Source organism: Microcebus murinus, chromosome 2 (assembly GCF_040939455.1).
Source record: "Microcebus murinus isolate Inina chromosome 2, M.murinus_Inina_mat1.0, whole genome shotgun sequence".
Lineage (NCBI taxonomy): Eukaryota > Metazoa > Chordata > Mammalia > Primates > Cheirogaleidae > Microcebus > Microcebus murinus.
This window is the reverse complement of record NC_134105.1, coordinates 103,779,774-103,798,861: the sequence shown is the minus strand read 5'-3', so window position 1 is coordinate 103,798,861 and position 19,088 is coordinate 103,779,774. Positions and strand designations below refer to the sequence as shown.

Sequence of the window (19,088 nt, the reverse complement as noted above, 5' to 3'; positions counted from 1 at the left end):
GAAATACAGCCAGGCGCAGTGGCTCACGCCTGTAATCCTAGCACTCTCGGAGGCTGAGGCGGGCGGATTGCTCAAGGTCAGGAGTTCGAAACCAGCCTGAGCGAGACCCCGTCTCTACCAAAAAAAAAAAAAAATAGAAAGAAATTAATTGACCAACTAAAAATATATATACAAAAAAAAAATTAGCCGGGCATGGTGGCGCATGCCTGTAGTCCCAGCTACTCGGGAGGCTGAGGCAGTAAGATTGCTGAGCCCAGGAGTTTGAGGTTGCTGTGAGCTAGGCTGATGCCACGGCACTCACTCTAGCCTGGGCAACAAAGTGAGACTCTGTCTCAAAAAAAAAAAGAAAGAAAGAAATACAGTAAATAAATAAACAAGGCCAGGTGCAGTGGCTCATGGCTGTAATCCTAGCACTTGGGTAGGCCAAGGCAGGACAATTGCTTGAACTCAGGAGTTCGAAACCAACCTGAGCAAAAGTGAGACCATCTCTACTTAAAACAGAAAAATTAACTATGCATAGTGGCATGCATCTGTAGTCCCAGCTACTCAAGAGGCTGAGGCAGGAGGATCCCTTAAGCCCAGGAGTTTGAGGTTGCAGTGAGCTACAATGACACCACTGCACTCTACCCAGAGCAACAGAGTGAGACTGTGTCCAAAAAAAATCTTTAAATAAGGCTGTGAATAAAAAAAGCATCTCTATCCCCAAATATATATTAGTTTAGCATATACTCTTTCAGAATTTTTCCTAAACATATATATAGCTGTTTTTTCCAACTCTTTATTGAGAAATTTTTCATCATGCAGAAAATTTGAAAAAATTATACAGTGAAAATACAGTATTCCAACACCTAGATTCTATCATTAACATTTTACATTATTTATCTGTACGGATCTATCCATTACTCTATACATGTGTTAATCTACCTTTTTGGATGTACTCCAAAGTAAATTACAGACACTTTCCCTAAATATTTTGGCATACAGACCAGAACCGAGATCTCAATATTTGTTTACAGGCTTTTCTTTTGATATGAATTTACCATCAATAAAATGCAAAAATCTTAAATGTATATTTGTTGATTTTTTAAAATGCATATGTCTAACTCAAACACTTCTCAATAGAATTATTAATACCATCACCCCAAAAAGTTCACTTATCTCCCTTCCCAGTCAGTCCCTATCATGTATAACTAATTTCTTTCTAATATTTGCAAAAATGGGCTCATGATATATAATACTTTGGAGAACATATTCTGTTTCCATATGAGTACATATATACCTCATTTGGTTTTAATAGCTACATAATATTTTATTAATTATATGTACCAAAATTTGTTTCCCCATTGATCTTTTTTTTTTTTTTTTTTTTTTTTTTGAGACAGAGTCTCACTTTGTTGCCCAGGCTAGAGTGAGTGCCGTGGTGTTAGCCTGGCTCACAGCAACCTCAAACTCCTGGGCTCAAGCAATCCTCCTGCCTCAGCCTCCCAAGTAGCTGGGACTACAGGCATGTGCCACCATGCCTGGCTAATTTTTTTTCTATATATATTAGTTGGCCAATTAATTTTATTTCTATTTATAGTAGAGAAGGGGTCTCGCTCTTGCTCAGGCTGGTTTCGAACTTCTGACCATGAGCAATCCGTCCGCCTCGGCCTTCCAGAGTGCTAGGATTACAGGCGTGAGCCACCGCGCCTGGCCTTCCCCATTGATCTTTAAGTTGTTTCTACTTTTTCATTACAGACTTCATAGTTACATATTTACCTTTGGTTCCCTGTCAACAAGTTAATTCTAGTCTTTTATCAGCTATATTCCCAATATTATTATATTACATTACTTCCAGATGTGATTTACTCCTAGATATACCTGTAATCTAAACTGCTATATCATGTTTTGTTTAGTCAATAAACTCATTACACATTACATGTTAACATAAATAACATTTTTACCAAAAAAGATTTATGAGAATAGTGACTTTATTTTACATTTTTACAAATGTCTTTAATGCCTGGCTTAATAAAATATAGCCAGATTTTCTTATTGGTTTTTTTTTCAATCTGTTATGATATTATTTTGGTTTAAGAAGATGAAGAAGCTGGGCACGGTGGCTCACGCCTGTAATCCTAGCACTCTGGGAGGCCGAGACAGGTGGATTGCTCGAGGTCAGGAGTTCAAAACCAGCCTGAGCAAGAGCGAGACCCTGTCTCTACTATAAATAGAAAGAAATTAATTAGCCAGCTAATATATATAGAAAAAATTAGCTGGGCATGGTGGTGCATGCCTGTCCCAGCTACTCAGGAGGCTGAGGCAGGAAGATCGCTTGAGCCCAGGAGTTTGAGGTTGCTGTGAGCTAGTCTGACGCCATGGCACTCACTCTAAAGTCGTCTTTCCTTTCCTTGGGCAACAACAACAAAAAAAAAGATGAAGAAATCTGACCTCTCACAGATATGTAGTTAGAAGAAAAAAGTATTTTAATAAAGATATCAGATAATTGTGGGTATTCGTTTTCTGATAATGTATCAAAAGTATAAATGCATTCCCAGGTGTGATGTGTAAAAAAAGGATAAAAAATCATTAAAAATAAATAAAATAGGCCGGGCGCTGTGGCTCACGCCTGTAATCCTAGCTCTTGGGAGGCCGAGGCGGGCGGATTGCTCAAGGTCAGGAGTTCAAAACCAGCCTGAGCAAGAGCGAGACCCCGTCTCTACTATAAATAGAAAGAAATTAATTGGCCAACTGATATATATATAAAAAATTAGCCGGGCATGGTGGCGCATGCCTGTAGTCCCAGCTACTCGGGAGGCTGAGGCAGAAGGATCACTCGAGCCCAGGAGTTTGAGGTTGCTGTGAGCTAGGCTGATGCCACGGCACTCACTCTAGCCTGGACAACAAAGTGAGACTCTGTCTCAAAAAAAAAAAAATAAATAAATAAATAAATAAAATAAAAAACTATAAATACAAACATTGATGAAAGATTAGTTACAATATGGAATCTGAAATCAGTGAGTTTTTTGTCCTCGGTTACATTAAAATCCATTGGTCTCTTATAACTTGAATGGATCTTTTAACCAAATGTAATTTTATGGCTTCATACATTGATTATTTAAAAATACTGATTCAGGCTGGATGTAGTGGTTTATAATCCTAGCACTTTTTTTTTTTTTTGAGACAGTCTCACTTTGTTGCCCAGGCTAGAGTGAGTGCGGTGACGTCAGCCTAGCTCACAGCAACCTCAAACTCCTGGGCTCAAGCGATCCTCCTACCTGAGCCTCCCAAGTAGCTGGGAGTACAGTCATGCGCCACCATGCCCAGCTAATTTTCTCTATATATATATTAGTTGGCCAATTAATTTCTTTCTACTTTTAGTAGAGAGGGGGTCTCACTCTTGCTCAGGCTGGTTTTGAACTCCAGACCTCGAGCAATCTGCCCGCCTTGGCTTCCCAGAGTGCTAGGATTACAGGCGTGAGCCACCGCACCCAGCCAATCCCAGCACTTTGAGAAGCCAAGGCAGTAGGATCACTTGAGACCAGAAATTCAGGGTTACAGTGAGCTATGATTGGGCTACTGCACTCCAGCCTGAGTGACACTAGTCCCTGTCTCTAAAAAAATACTCACTGAATTATAGCCCTTCCATTCCCTATATGTATCTAAAAGAAATTCACATTAATATCACCACTGATTGCATAAGAAAAATCTAAATGTTGCAAAACTAAAAAGCTCACAGTAGTGGACACAAGTTTTCCAAAGTTCCAGGGTTCACTTAACACTCAAATTTTATCATAGATAACAAATATTTGTCAGTTGTTTCTTTTTTTACTTTTTACACTTTTTCTGTTTTTGTTTGTTAGCTTTTTTTTTAACACTAAAGACCTGTGACCAGAGTCACTTGTGTTTCTTGAAGTGACAAGTTCACATTACTGATTTTCAGAACCTATGTCAAAATAACCATAATTTGGCAGTTGTTCTTACAAGTAAAGATGATGTTCCATGAACAAAGCAAATAGTTAAGTTGGTCATACAAATATTTTTATTATATAAGTTCTTTTTGAGGTAACCATCAGTATGCAGCAGAAATGCCTTATGCATATATCCATTACACCATGTAGAATATTAAAAATCTGAACTTGTGGTTCAAGATTTAATATAATTTTTCCTTCATCAAAAACATTCTTCAGGCCGGGCGCGGTGGCTCACGCCTGTAATCCTAGCACTCTGGGAGGCCGAGGCGGGCGGATTGCTCAAGGTCAGGAGTTCAAAACCAGCCTGAGCGAGACCTCGTCTCTACCATAAAAATAGAAAGAAATTAATTGGCCAACTAATATATATAATATAAAAATCAGCCAGGCATGGTGGCTCGTGCCTGTAGTCCCAGCTACTCGGGAAGCTGAGGCAGGAGGATTGCTTGAGCCCAGGAGTTTGAGGTTGCTGTGAGCTAGGCTGACGCCATGGCACTCACTCTAGCCTAGGCAAGAAAGCGAGACTCTGTCTCAAAAAAAAAAAAACAAACAAACAAACAAAAAAAAACATTCTTTAGTTATACTGTTTGCTTTTTTTTCTTCAAATATGTGATGGGGAAAGATACAAAGATTCCTAGTATAGTTTGTGCCACTGCTTTGATTCATACTGCAGTTCTAGCAAGTTTTTTTGGTTTTGTTTTTTGAGACAGAGTCTCACTCTGTTGCCCTTAGTCCAGTGCTGTGGCGTCAGCCTAGCTCACAGCAACCTCATACTCCGGGCTCAAACAATTCTCCTGCCTCAGCCTCCTGAATAGCTGGGACTACAGGCATGCGCCACCATGCCTGGCTAATTTCTTCTATTTATTTTTAGTTGGCCAATTAATTTCTTTCTGTTTTTAGTAGAGACAGGGTCTCACTGTTGCTCAGGCTGGTTTCGAACTCCTGACCTTCAGCGATCCTCCCGCCTCTGCCTTCCAGAGTGCTAGGATTACAGGCATGAGCCACTGCACCCAGCCAAGTTCTAGCAGTTTTATCTACAATTGCTGTTACACTATTAGTGCAAATATCAGCATAATGAAATTGGCATATAACAACTTAATAGTCTTACTGAAATAGTTTTATCCTCTGGATCCCCTAAGTCAGCATAGCATGCTTTGAGAACTGCTGTTCTAGAGACAAATAATAAGACAAATAAGCATATAACAAAGAAAACTGCAAGTTCTACAACAAAAAAGTTAAGCATCACAGGGGCTGAGAGGACAGAAAGCTCACAGAGTAAGGAAGTTGAAGAGGCCTTTTTAAGAAAAAAGGATTTGGGCTGGGCTTCGTGGCTAAGGCCTGTAATCCTAGCACTCTTGGAGGCTGAGGTAGGAGGATTGCTTAAGGTCAGGAGTTCAAGACCAGCCTGAGCAAGAGCGAGACCCCGTCTCTACTAAAAATAGAAACAATTAGCCAGGCATGGTGGCGTGCTCCTGTAGTCCCAGTTACTTGGGACACAGGGATTGCTTGAGCCCAGGTGTTTGAAGTTGCACTGAGCTATAATATGATGCCACTGCACTAGCCTGGGCAACAGAGCGAAACAATCTCCAAAAACAAGAAAAGGGGATTTGAAATTTGCTTTTATATGTAGTATTTCAATAAATAGGAAAAAATGATAATGAAACCAATTTTTGTGGAAAAATTCTAATTATTTCAATGCAGTAATTTCCCCTTTTTGTAGTCAGCCTTAGATTATTTGTAATAATGAAAGAGAGCAGGTGCCAGATGCTCTATGGTCAATAATTTTAATGATCAAAAAATCTTTTGTATTCAGTTAGAAATTATTGGTAATTATTATTACCAATTATTATTGGTAATAATTTTGCTATGTTTGTTTTATGTAGACTACTGTTAAAACTAAAATATTTCTTTAGCATATATCACATAGAGTATGGGGGGAAAGAGTAGCTACAATTAAAAATTCGTGGTGGAAAAATTCTTAAAGTAAAAATTAAATCTTTAAATTTCTAGTAAGTACATATTAGTTCTTGTGGCTATTTGACCCCTTTGTATGTGTGAATATCATTAGAATAGGTGTTGAAATTGATAGTGTTTTTTGTTTCAGGAAAGTATCTAAGACAAAAGAGAATTGACTTCCAGCTTCCTTATGACATCCTTTGGCAGTGGAAACACAATCAGGTACAAAGAGCCTGTTTTACCAGGTTTCATTTTTAAGTGGTAAAGGGGGAGGGATGGGAATGCAGGTCTTTCTCTGCCTCCTTGTTAACAATGTTTTTATCTTAGGAAGTATTGAGAAGTGCCCCAGTGAAGGTTAGAGACTAAAAAAAATGAATTTGCATCCATATTTAATGTGACCTGTTTGCCTTTACTCATACTGCAAAATAGCAGTAAGTTCCTGCTTCCTTAGGCAAGCTTCTGTTGTTATTCTGGACTTTTATTTTGGTAGCAAAGATTCTGCTCTATAAGAATCCTGTTTGATGCAGGTCTCAGGAGAATTTAGATGTGTTGCCAGCAACACTAAGAAATTTCAGGCTTTATTTTTGTTGGCTCCTTATCAGTTTGGAATTTTTCACATACAGAAGAGATTCTTCTACCGAAGGAAGCAGGAAAATGTTTAATACTCTTGTACTTTTAAAAGATCTTTAGAAAAATTAGCCGGGTGTGGTGGCACACGGCTATAGTCCCAGCTACTCTGGAGGCTGAGAAAGGAGGATTAATTGAACCCAGGAGTTTCAAGCTATGATGATGCCACTGCACTCCAGCCTGGGCAACACAGTGACACCCTGTCCCAAGAAAAATAAATTAAAAGTGTTAAATATATTGGCAACTAAAAATAGGAAGATCTTGTGTTTCTCTCTTGCTTCCTTAATTGAAAAGTTACCCCTAGTGTTTTTTGTATTAGGTTATAGTCCTTAGGCCCCATATTGAGAACACTTGTTGGGAAATAGAGGTAGTCATATAAATGAGATGAACAGACTCCTGAGTTTCACCAAAATTTCATCAAACATTAATTTTGGAAAGCTAAAAGCAATTGACATTCTCCTCTGCATTCTCTTCTCTGATGGCCTCTCTTGAAATCTGAGTGTTAATATGTTAAATATTTATATCAGAGTTTTTAACAAAAAAGGGACATTGCTTTGAACATAACGACTGAAAAATGATGGTGGGATTGTTCCAATCGATTAACAAACAGTCCAGCTTAGTCCAAGTTCTTATTTTTTGTGTGTGTGCTGTGCTCTATGGCAAAATGCTGGCCAACTGACTCCCTGTGGTCTAAAGCATTCTCTTTTTTTGTTCTTTTTCCCTAATGCCTTCTTGATTATAATGTGAGAGCTCCATTTTTCCTGCCTGCCCTCTCCCCTTTATTCACTAAATTAATTGCCTTAATTAAAATGTGAAATGTGTTTCCTACCATTCCCAGCCTGAAAAGCCAGGGTACTTTTATCTTTTTAATTTTATATGGGCAGGGCAAAGGCAATATATGTAGCCTAAACATTTATACCTGCCACCCATAATATTCTGAAATTGAAAAAAAAAAAAAAACAGTAGCTGGTTGTGATGATGTGAGCCTGTAGTCCCAGCTACTTGGGAGGCTGAGTGAGGAGGATCACTTGAGCCCAGGAATTTGAGGTTGCAGTGAGCTATGATTGTGCCTGCACTCTAAGCTGGATGACAGAGTGAGACCCTTTCTCAATAATATAAAAATAAATAAAAATTTTAAAAAACAAAAATTTATATACCTACCCAGACCATCTAAATAAGCCCTTTCTTCATTTCTTTCAATAGAGGCAAATAAAAATCTTAATTTGTCCAAATGAATTGATTGATCTCCACAGTATTTTCATTTTATCTAACAACATGCTAAAGAAACATAATTCTATTTCTATAAACTATTCCATCTTCTGTTGAATAGTATTCTCTCTCACCTTTTTTTTTTTTATCAGAGTAAAAAGTTATCTTTCCAAGAGTTTCCCTCAAACATATTCAACCCAGAAAGTCTAATAAATATTTATTATGGGCCGGGTGAGGTGGTTCACACCTGTAATCCTAGCACTCTGGGAGGCCAAAGCGGGAGGATCGCTTGAGCTCAGTTCAAGACCAGCCTGAGCAAGAGTGAGACCCCATCTCTACTAAAAATAGAAAAAAATTAGCCAGGCGTTGTAGCCTGGAGTCCCAGCTACTCAGGAGGCAGGAGGATCACTTGAGCCCCAGGAGTTTGAGGTTGCTGTGAGCTAGGATGACGGCACAGCCCTCTAGCCCAGGCCAGAGCGAGACACTGTCTCAAAAAAAAAAAAAAAAAACATTTTCATATGAACAGAGCACATGGATAATTTCCTATAGTTTTAGTGATTGATACTGCTTTCTGGTATTTGTACTTAGATGCTTAATCAAGATTTTTCTTTTTTTTCTTCTAGCTATACAAAAAGCCAGATGTCCCTCTATATAAAAAAATCCGTTCAAGTGAGTAACTTTGGGAACTATTTTTTCTGCTTCCATGCTATCAAAATTCTTCTTAGCCTGGCAGTTGAAAAATTATCACATTATGTTCACAAACTATTCTTTGCTGTCTTCTCAAGATGTCTACGTTGATGTCAAACCCCTTTCTGGTTACGAGGCTACCACCTGTAATTGTAAGAAGCCAGATGATGACACCAGGAAGGGCTGTGTGGATGACTGTCTCAATAGGTACTGTACTAAACTGATTCCTCTAAACCATAGGCTTTAAGGTACATATACACAACACTTGGAGGGAAAATTTAAATAGGGTCTTTCATTTTTGCTCAAGAAGTTGCACAAAGATATATAAAACCTAATGGGCCAAATGGAGTAATAGAAAAAGAGTGAGTTTTTATAGTCTTATATACCTGGGTTTAAATCCTGTTACTACTTATGAGACCTGAGGAAAGTTATTTAACCCCTCTGATAAAAATAATCCTTTACCTTAATGGGAGGTTTATGCAGATTATATGAGACAGTGTTCATAAAGAATGTTTATGGCCGGGCGCAGTGGCTCACGCCTGTAATCCTAGTACTCTGAGAGGCCGAGGCGGACGAATCGCTCAAGGTAAGGAGTTTGAAACCAGCCTGAGCAAGAGCGAGACCCCATCTCTGCTAAAAATAGAAAGAAATTAATTGGCCAACTAAACATATATAGAAAAAATTACCTGGGTATGGTGGTACATGCCTATAGTCCCAGCTACTCAGGAGGCTGAGGCAAGAGGATCAGTTGAGTCCAGGAGTTTGAGGTTGCTGTAAACTAGGCTGATGCCACGGCACTCTAGCCCAGGCAACAGAGTGAGACTCCATCTCAAAAAAAAAAAAAAAAAGAATGTTCATAAAGTTTTGTTTTTTCAAATGTGGGGTCTAGCTATGTTGCTTAGGCTTGACTCCTGAGCTCAAACAGTCCTCATGCCTATACCTCTTAAGTAGCTGGTGTTACAGGCACCTCCCACTATGCCCAGCTCATAAAGTATTAAGCACAGTCCTAGGCACCTTCTTAGCTCCCAATATATGGTAGCCATAATGACAGAGTAGAGTGGACAATGGCAGTGAATGTGAAGAGGAAGGACGTGATATATTTTAGAGGAAAACCGTGTTGCTTGACGATCAGCATATAGGGGATGATGATTGAGTCAGTGATGCTAATGAAATGGTAATGTGGTTGTCAGAGGTAGAAAGTGTGGGATCTAACTGAATTAGAAATAAAAATTATGATTTTGATTTAATTTAAAATTACATCAAGATTTCAGAATGGAAATCTAATAATAGAGACAAAGGAGTGGAGGTAGAATTTGTTGGTTTTAGTAACATGCAAATTTATAGCCAAAAAAACCCCAATGAACTTCACATCAGTATTTCATTTTCTGGATTGTTGTCCTGGCCAGAAACAACTACTTCACTAGTCACCTGTTCTGGGGCTAAGGGAATCAGTGTTTTAATCCTTCCTGTTTTAGCATGCCATTTAGGAATTTTGCCTTACCTACATCCCTATAAATTCATACCTTGTCATTTTACATTCATACAGTTTCACAAAATGATAATAGCTGGTGGTATAGATAGTGTTTTGTGTACTTATATTTTTTTACTCATAAATATTCATTTTATTTTTTTTTTTTAGAGGCAAGGTCTAGGCCAGTCACACAGGCTAGACTACAGTGGCTCATTCATAGCTCATTGCAGCCTTGAACTCTGGGCTCAAGCAATCCTTCTACCTTGGCCTCCCAGCATTTTGGGAGGCCAGGTCACAAATATTTTAAATATATACTTTTATGTATATTTGTTCCTGGCACAGATTTTTTAGATATGTACTTGTATAAATCAATGTGGTCCACAAGGTCTTGATTTTTAAGATGTATGTCATAAGATGTATGTCCATCAGGTTGATAAGCAAGTTTGCCATTCTGTGGTTGGTCATAAAAAAAAAAGAGACAGACAGAGACAATTTGAACCTACATCTTTTTATACAAAAGTTATATTCCTTTCATTATACTACACTGCTAATTATATAAGGTGTTTTTAAAAATTGAAATTTGGATATTGACCTTACGTAACTACTTTGTTTATCTTACACCATTTTTGTTAGTGCGAGAATCACATTCATTCTTCACATTGTGTTGTCTTTTTTTATTTTATTTTTTACTATTTTTAAAATTTTTTTATAATTTATTTAACTTCTCTTTTTATTTTTTTCTTTTCTTTTCATTCTGCTCTTCTCAGAAGTTATGCATTGTGTTATCTTTCTTAAAAAAGAAAAAAACTAAGTAAAAAAGAAAGACACTAAGCCACCCGGTGGCTCATGCCTATAATCCCAACACTTTATTTTTTTTTATTTTTTTTGAGACAGAGTCTCACTTTGTTGCCCAGGCTAGAGTAAGTGCCGTGGCATCAGCCTAGCTCACAGCAACCTTAAATTCCTGGGCTCAAGCGATCCTCCTGCCTCAGCCTCCTGAGTAGCTGGGACTACAGGCATGCACCACCATGCCCGGCTAATTTTTTCTATATATATTAGTTGGCCAATTAATTTCTTTCTATTTATAGTAGAGATGGAGACTCACTCTTGCTCAGGCTGGTTTCAAACTCCTGACCTCGAGCAATCCACCCACCTGGGCCTCCCAGGGTCCTAGGATTACAGGTTTGAGCCACCGCACCCAGCCAATCCCAGCACTTTAGGAGGCCGAAGTGGGAGGATCACATGAGGGCGGAAGTTGGAGACGGGCCTGGGCAACATAGCAAGACTTTGTCTCTACTGCAGATAGGAAAATTAACTGGGCATGGTGGCGCACGCCTGTTCAGGACACTGAGGCAGGAGGATCGCTTGAGCCCAGGAGTTTGAGGTTACAGTTAGTTATGATGATGCCACTGCACTCTACCCAAGGCAACAGAATGAGACCCTGTCTCAAAAAAAACAAAGACAAAGAAAAACCCTCAGATACAGTGCTGCCAACGTTTTGTCATGGGAAGATAATCACTGTATAGTCATATATCTAATGAACAACATGATAATGAATGTAATAAATGCATAAATATCTAAGAAAAATTAAAATATATTATTTAATGCATGCCTACTTATATATTCAAAAGTAACCCATGTAGAGAGAGATTCAGTTAAATAGAGCTACCTAAAATGTAAGGTGGCTTCATCTTTCCTGTCTTTGTATTCAAGATTCTTTAAATATTTTAGAGAGGGGGAGAAGTTAACGGATCTATACGATCTGCTTTTGCATCTATAAAAGATGCATTTGTAGAATTGTACTCAAAAGTGGCCCAAGAAATACTTAATTCAAGACTTTTTTGAGACAGAGTCTCGCTTTCTTGCCTAGGCTAGAGTGAGTGCCGTGGCGTCAGCCTAGCTCACAGCAACCTCAAACTCCTGGGCTCAAGCAATCCTACTGCCTCAGCCTCCCGAGTTGCTGGGACTACAGGCACGAGCCACCATGCCCGGCTAATTTTTTATATATATATATTAGTTGGCCAATTGATTTCTTTCTATTTTTATAGTAGAGACGGGGTCTCGCTCAGGCTGGTTTTGAACTCCTGACCTTGAGCAATCCGCCCGCCTCGGCCTCCCAGAGTGCTAGGATTACAAGCGTGAGCCACCGCGCCCGGCCGATAAGAGGTTTTTATAATTACTTCAACTAAGTACTTTAAAAACTTGTCTTTACATTTCAAAAATTAGACTTTTTAACATCATTCCTCAGAATCTATTATTCCTTTCCACATAAACACCAGACTTAAAACTGAACTAAGTTTCTCTATGATTTTGAGCAGGTATCACCATAGACATACAAAGCACATTTTTCAAATTAGTTGAAATTTTACAAACAGTACTTAAAATAATGTTAAAAGTGGCCAGGTGCAGTGGCTCACGCCTGTAATCTTAGCACTCTGGGGGGCTGAGACAGGCAGATCACTCAAGGTCAGGAGTTCAAAACCAGCCTGAGCAAGAGCGAGACCCCATCTCTACTAAAAATAGAAAGAAATTAATTGGCCAACTAAAAATATATAGAAAAAATTAGCCGGGCATGGTGGCGCATGCCTGTAGTCCCAGCTACTAGGGAGGCTGAGGCAGGAGGATCGCCTAAGCCCAGGAATTTGAGGTTGCTGTGAGGTAGGCTGACGCCACAGCATTCTAGCCCAGGCAACAGAGGATGACTCTGTCTAAAAAAAATAATAATAATAAAAAATAATGTTAAAAGTGATAAACATTTAATTATAAGAAAAGAGGCCGGGCGCGGTGGCTCACGCTTGTAATCCTAGCACTCTGGGAGGCCGAGGCGGGCGGATTGCTCAAGGTCAGGAGTTCAAAACCAGCCTGAGCGAGACCCCGTCTCTACTATAAAAATAGAAAGAAATTAATTGGCCAACTAATATATATATATATGAAATTAGCCGGGCATGGTGGCTCGTACCTGTAGTCCCAGCAACTCGGGAGGCTGAGGCAGTAGGATTGCTTGAGCCCAGGAGTTTGAGGTTGCTGTGAGCTAGGCTGACGCCACGGCACTCACTCTAGCCTAGGCAAGAAAGCGAGACTCTGTCTCAAAAAAAAAAAAAAAGAAAAGAGATAGTATTGAAGCAGTTGGCCCCATATTAAATTTTAAGTGCCAATAAATAGGGGGCTTTTTGGGTTTTGGTTTTTGTTTTCAGTTATTTTTACCCTTTGTCCCAAGTTGGGAGTTTGGGGCTAGGGAGAGGGGAAGATGTAATATGTGGAGATTGTGGCTTTAAATCCTCCTTCCTTTCAGTTTTATAATCAAATAAGTTTTATTGTAAGGGCAAAAAAACCTTCCCCTTTTCTGGTTTTAAATACCCACTTTGGAAAATATAGAAAAATATAAAGAAGACTATTATATTGCATTTATGTACATAGTTTTTACTTTATCTGAACCTATCATTTCCCTAATTATTATTTTTTAATTCTTAAAAATTGCACTCCTCCACTGCTGTTTTTTTCTTAATTTGCTAATGTTTTTAGTAGTTTTGTTTTTTACTCTGTGTGTGTGTGTGTACATATATATATATATATATATATATATATATAAAACTTCTATCATTAGTTTTTGGATTCATTACAAAACAAAGTTCCATTTGTCTTAGATTTTAAACCTCAACTCAGTCTTCAACTGCTCAAATTGGGAGGAAATCCAGTCTTTCTCTTTGAGCTCCTTTCTTCCAAACAATTTCTAGGAACCAGCAACATTATTTATACATTCTACAAATCTTCCCGGTGGATTGTTGTTTCTGTATACCATCTGTATGAAACCTTTTGCTGCTCCAGAGCATTCCCCATTACCTAGAGCAAACCCTTGTAATTCATTTCAAGCTGCTTTTTATTTATTTTATTTATTTATTTTTTTTGAGGCAGAGTCTCACTGTGTTGCCCGGGCTAGAGTAATGTCAGGCATCGGCCTAGCTCACAGCAGCCTCAAATTCCCGGGCTCAAGCAATCCTCCTGCCTCAGCCTGCCAAATAGCTGGGACTACAGGCATGCGCCACCATGCCCGGCTAATATTTTCCTATATATTTTTAGTTGGCCAATTAATTTCTTTCTATTTTTAATAGAGATGGGGTCTCGCTCTTGCTCAAGCTGGTCTCGAACTCCTGAGCTCAAACAATCCTCCCACTTCGACCTCCCAGAGTGCTAGGATTACAGGTGTGAGCCACCGCGCCTGGCCTGCTTTTTATTCTTATACCCATTTGCCTACATTGTGGACAGAGCCCACTCCCTTAGCTCTCCACAAGTATAGGCCTGGTATATAGAAAAAGTGAATTATACTTCAGGGAAGATAAAATTATATTGCTTAGTAAGACTTATGCCACCAGCAGTAATTAACCTCAGAGTTCACAAGCCCTTAACTAAACCTTAAGATCCCTACCTCACTCCCCATTAGGTCCTGTCTAGGTTTCCCTGTGAAGGAGTACAGTTTTGCTTCCACTTGCCCATCAATGAGAACCTCTAAAATCCTTCACTTTTTTGCTTCACAGGAGCCATAGTTCCTCAAATTTTTGGTCCCTAAAGGTAGTGAAGATCCTCTTCACTCCTCTTCTCCTGCCTTCAAGGCTTACTCATTCCAGATTTGGTATAACTCATAGCGTGAATATTTATTTATTTCAAATGAAAATTCCACCTAGCTGGGCACAGTGGCGCTCACCTGTAGGATCACTTGGGTCCAGAAGTTTGAGTCTATAGTGTACTATGATCACACTGTACTTCAGCCCAGGCAATACAGTGAGACCACTTCTCTTTAGGAAAAAAGCAGCAGCAGCAAAGAAAAGAAAACTCTACCTCTATTCACAGGGAATATAGGTCTGACCTCCATAGTTGAGTCAATCACACTAGTACATTTCCCAATGGCTATTAACCTTAAATCTCACCATGTGAGGGACAGAGCTCTCCACCTTAGAGCTATATTTACAGGGGGGAAAATTCTGGTTCTTTAAGGGTATTATCTGGCTAAACATAATGGCAATTTATATTGCTAAAACTTCATAATTGCTAAGGCTTCACATCTTTGCAGCATCTACTTTCAGAATTTCATAACTTTACAGTTTTATTTTCCAGACACAATATAATGAATTGAAACATATTTTACTTTTATATACTTTAAGGACTTATTCTGGTTATATATCAAAACAAATGGGATATATTTCAGTGGTTTCAACTCTAGAAACCACATAAATTTTCAGCAACCTCTGAATGATTATTCCCTGGCAGAAATTTTTAAAAATTGAAGTCTCACTTACCTGAGCACTATTATATTTATCCTTCAGGTTTTTTATCCACCTAAAGTTTATTATTGTGTGTGTGTTATTAGGTATTATCAAAATACAGGTGTAGAGTATTTGCAATGGGAAGTTACAGTTGAAACTATTAGAATGGGTGAGCTCTTTAAAGAAAAGGAATATGCCAGAGGGAAAAAGGATTCCTACCAAAAAAGACACGAATTGTTATTGGCAGGGTGAGAAATCCAATATCAAAAAGATCAGGAAAGCCAAAAAGCATTGAAAAAAGCATTGAAAAGCCAGGGCAATTCAGGAGAGGTGTTCAATAACGTTCATGTCGCAAAGAAGTCAACAAAAGAAAGAATAGACTAAAGGTAGTTGAATTTGGTGGAAAGGCAGTGTCTCCTTTACAAATGAAGCTGATTATCTTAAATTGAAGGTTAATCCAGTGGACATTTTTTCTGCTTATGGCTCATTTATATGATTTTACACTATGTGCTGTTTGTCCTTTGGAATAAGGATGGTATTTTTGTGAAGAATAAATCAGATGATTCTGAAAGTACTTTAAAGTTTACAACTGTTATATATTTTCTTCAAAAGATCTTAAAGTTATGGTTATAAATATAACACGATTGATTATTTATTTATTTATTTATTTATTTATTTATTTTTGAGACAGGGTCTCACTCTGTTGCCTGGGCTAGAGTGCAGTGGCGTCATCATAGCTCACTGCAGGAACTCCTGTGCTCAATCCCCCTGCCTCAGCCTCCTGAATAGCTGGGACTACAGGCATGTGCCACCACACGGCAGCTAATTTTTTAAATTTTTTGTAGAAATAGGGTCTCACTGTTTTGCTCAGGCTGATCTCAAACTCCTGGACTCAAGCTGATCCTCTCACCTCAGGCTCCCAAAGTGCTGGAATTACAGGCATGAACCACCACTCCCAACTATAAATATAACATGATATTTTGATCTATCATTACTTTCTTGATCCTTCCTTGTTTTAAGCATGCTTAACTGCCTAAATGGGATTCCAAACCATATACCAAAACTATTTTCCAGTAATGAAATATAAATTCCTATAAAACAGTAATGAATGTACTTAATACCACTGAAGTGTACACTTAAAAATGGTTAAAATGGGCCAGGCATAGTGGCTCACATCTGTAATCCTAGCACTTTGGAAAGCCAAGGTGGGAGGATCGCTTGAGGCCAGAAGTTTTTATATATATATATATATATATATATATATATATATATATATATATTTTTTTTTTTTTTTTTTTTTTTTTTTTTTTTTTTTGAGACAGAGTCTCGCTTTGTTGCCCAGGCTAGAGTGATTGCCATGGCGTCAGCCTAGCTCACAGCAACCTCAAACTCCTGGGCTCGAGTGATCCTTCTGCCTCAGCCTCCCGGGTAGCTGGAACTACAGGCATGCGCCACCATGCCCGGCTAATTTTTTTTTTTTATATATATATCAGTTGGCCAATTAATTTCTTTCTATTTATAGTAGAGACAGGGTCTCGCTCTTGCTCAGGCTGGTTTTGAACTCCTGACCTTGAGCAATCCGCCCGCCTCGGCCTCCCAAGAGCTAGGATTACAGGCGTGAGCCACAGCGCCCGGCCAGAAGTTTATATATTTTACCACAGTTTTTTTTTAAAGTCTGTAAATGGCCATAAGTTGCTGAAAACAAGAGTGCAGTATAATAATCAAAGTATTGATTCTTTTATGGGTTACAGTTCATTTATTCTTGGCACAGATAAATATGATAATGTTTACCCAGGATGCTGAGTGGACAATTAACATTCATTTACAAGAATCATTAGGTGTTTTTAACCTGATTTGGAAATCTCAAGTTTTATTAATTTCTTATAAATATCATTTTAATCTTAGGGGGTTGGCTACTGCCATTAAAATAACTCATTTCATGATCCAATGACACTCTACAAAAAAGACACCTACACTCGAATGTTTATAGCAGCACAATTCATAATTGCAAGGCTGTGGAAACAGCCCAAGTGCCCATCAATCCAAGAATGGATTAATAAAATGTGGTATATGTATACCATGGAGTACTATTCAGCTCTAAGAAACAATGGTGATATAGCACATCTTATATTTTCCTGGTTAGAGCTGGAACCCATACTACTAAGTGAAGTATCCCAAGAATGGAAAAACAAGCACCAGATATATTCTCCAGCAAACTGGTATTAACTGAGTAGCACCTAAGTGAACACATAGGTACTACAGTAATAGGGTATTGGGCAGGGGGGAGGGAGGCGGATATATACATACATAATGAGTGAGATGTGCACCTTCTGGGGGATGGTCATGATGGCAACTCAGAGTTGTGGGGGGAGGGGGGAAACGGGCATTTATTGAAACTTTAAAATCTGTACCCCCATAATATGCTGAAATAAAAAAAAAAACTCATTTCATTTTTAAAATTCTTATAAAATCAAAAATGAGAATATTAAGGTATGTAATATGTAAATTGATGTACAATTATTTCTTTTCTTTGTAGAATGATCTTTGCTGAGTGTTCCCCCAACACTTGCCCCTGTGGTGAGCAGTGCTGTAACCAGAGGATACAGAGGCATGAGTGGGTACAGTGTCTAGAACGATTTCGAGCTGAGGAAAAAGGCTGGGGAATCAGAACCAAAGAACCCCTAAAAGCTGGGCAGTTCATCATTGAATACCTAGGGGAGGTTGTCAGCGAACAGGAGTTCAGGTACAGTGGTAAATGATGATACTCTAATGTAATGCAAAGGTACAGGATTACAATGGAGAATGAACGTTTTGAAATTTACTTTCACCTTAATCATTAATTGGCTTCCTGTCATTTCTTTCTTCTCCAGGAACAGGATGATTGAGCAGTATCACAATCACAGTGACCACTACTGTCTGAACCTGGATAGCGGGATGGTGATTGACAGTTACCGCATGGGAAATGAGGCCCGATTCATCAACCACAGCTGTGACCCAAATTGTGAAATGCAGAAATGGTAAGGAAACAGGAAAAAGTGAAGCCAAGAATTCAGCTGAAGAGAAGGCATTGAAGGCAGCAAGACATTGATCTTTCCACAGTCTCAGTCAGCTTACACAAAGTAGCTCAGGCAATTACCCATATACCAGATCCTGCAGGCAGAGTAAGCGCCTGCTATTTCTTTGTTTCATCCTAGCTACTCACTCCCAGAAAATATAATAATGATAATGATGATACCTAATATTTATAGCATGCTTATTATGCACTAGGCACTGTGTTACATGTGTTACTGTTCATTCAGCCTACATCGCATACTTATTACTTGCCCAGTAGATTTCTCACAAGGAGAAATAAAAATAAGTGAATTATGAGGCCCCTTCCCTCAAATAAATTACAATCTAATTCAGAAGGAAAAAATGATATCTAAAAAACAATTTTAAAAAGATAATATGAGGATAGTATGAACTTTTAAGTTTTTTTAATTGAAGTATAATTCACATACAGAGAAATAGATAGCTCTTAAGTGAATTTTTCTATCAATTTTTACAAATATATCTACCCATGAAACCCACACCCATATGAAAATATAAGACATTTCTGTCATTTCAGAAAGCTCCCTTCTGCCTCTTCATAGTGATCACTCCACCACCCAGTGCAAGCACTGATCTGATTTCTCTCTTTTTTTCTTTTTTCTTTTTTTTTTTTTTTTTTGAGACAGTCTCACTCTGTTGCCCAGGCTAGAGTGCTATGGCATGCCTACCTCACAGCAACCTCAAACTCCTGGGCTCAATCCTTCTGCCTCAGCTTCCCGAGTAGCTGGGACTACAAGAATGCGCCACCATGCCCAGCTAATTTTTGTATATGTTTTTAGTTGGACAATTAATTTCTTTCTATTTTTAGTAGAGACGGAGTCTCGCTCTTGCTCAGGTTGA

At 38.6% G+C, this 19,088-nt stretch overlaps 1 protein-coding gene across 9 annotated transcripts in view; it reads left to right on the top strand.

Moving 5' to 3' along the window:
* ASH1L (ASH1 like histone lysine methyltransferase) overlaps nucleotides 1-19,088 on the top strand; it is a 208,151-nt gene that overhangs the window by 160,752 nt on the left and 28,311 nt on the right. For all 9 annotated transcript variants that reach the window (XM_076000205.1, XM_076000203.1, XM_076000204.1 and 6 more), the window contains 5 exons: nucleotides 6,055-6,128; nucleotides 8,366-8,411; nucleotides 8,528-8,636; nucleotides 17,695-17,901; nucleotides 18,029-18,175. In XM_076000205.1, the coding sequence (XP_075856320.1) occupies nucleotides 6,055-6,128; nucleotides 8,366-8,411; nucleotides 8,528-8,636; nucleotides 17,695-17,901; nucleotides 18,029-18,175 (583 nt within the window). The remainder of the gene's footprint in view (nucleotides 1-6,054; nucleotides 6,129-8,365; nucleotides 8,412-8,527; nucleotides 8,637-17,694; nucleotides 17,902-18,028; nucleotides 18,176-19,088) is intronic.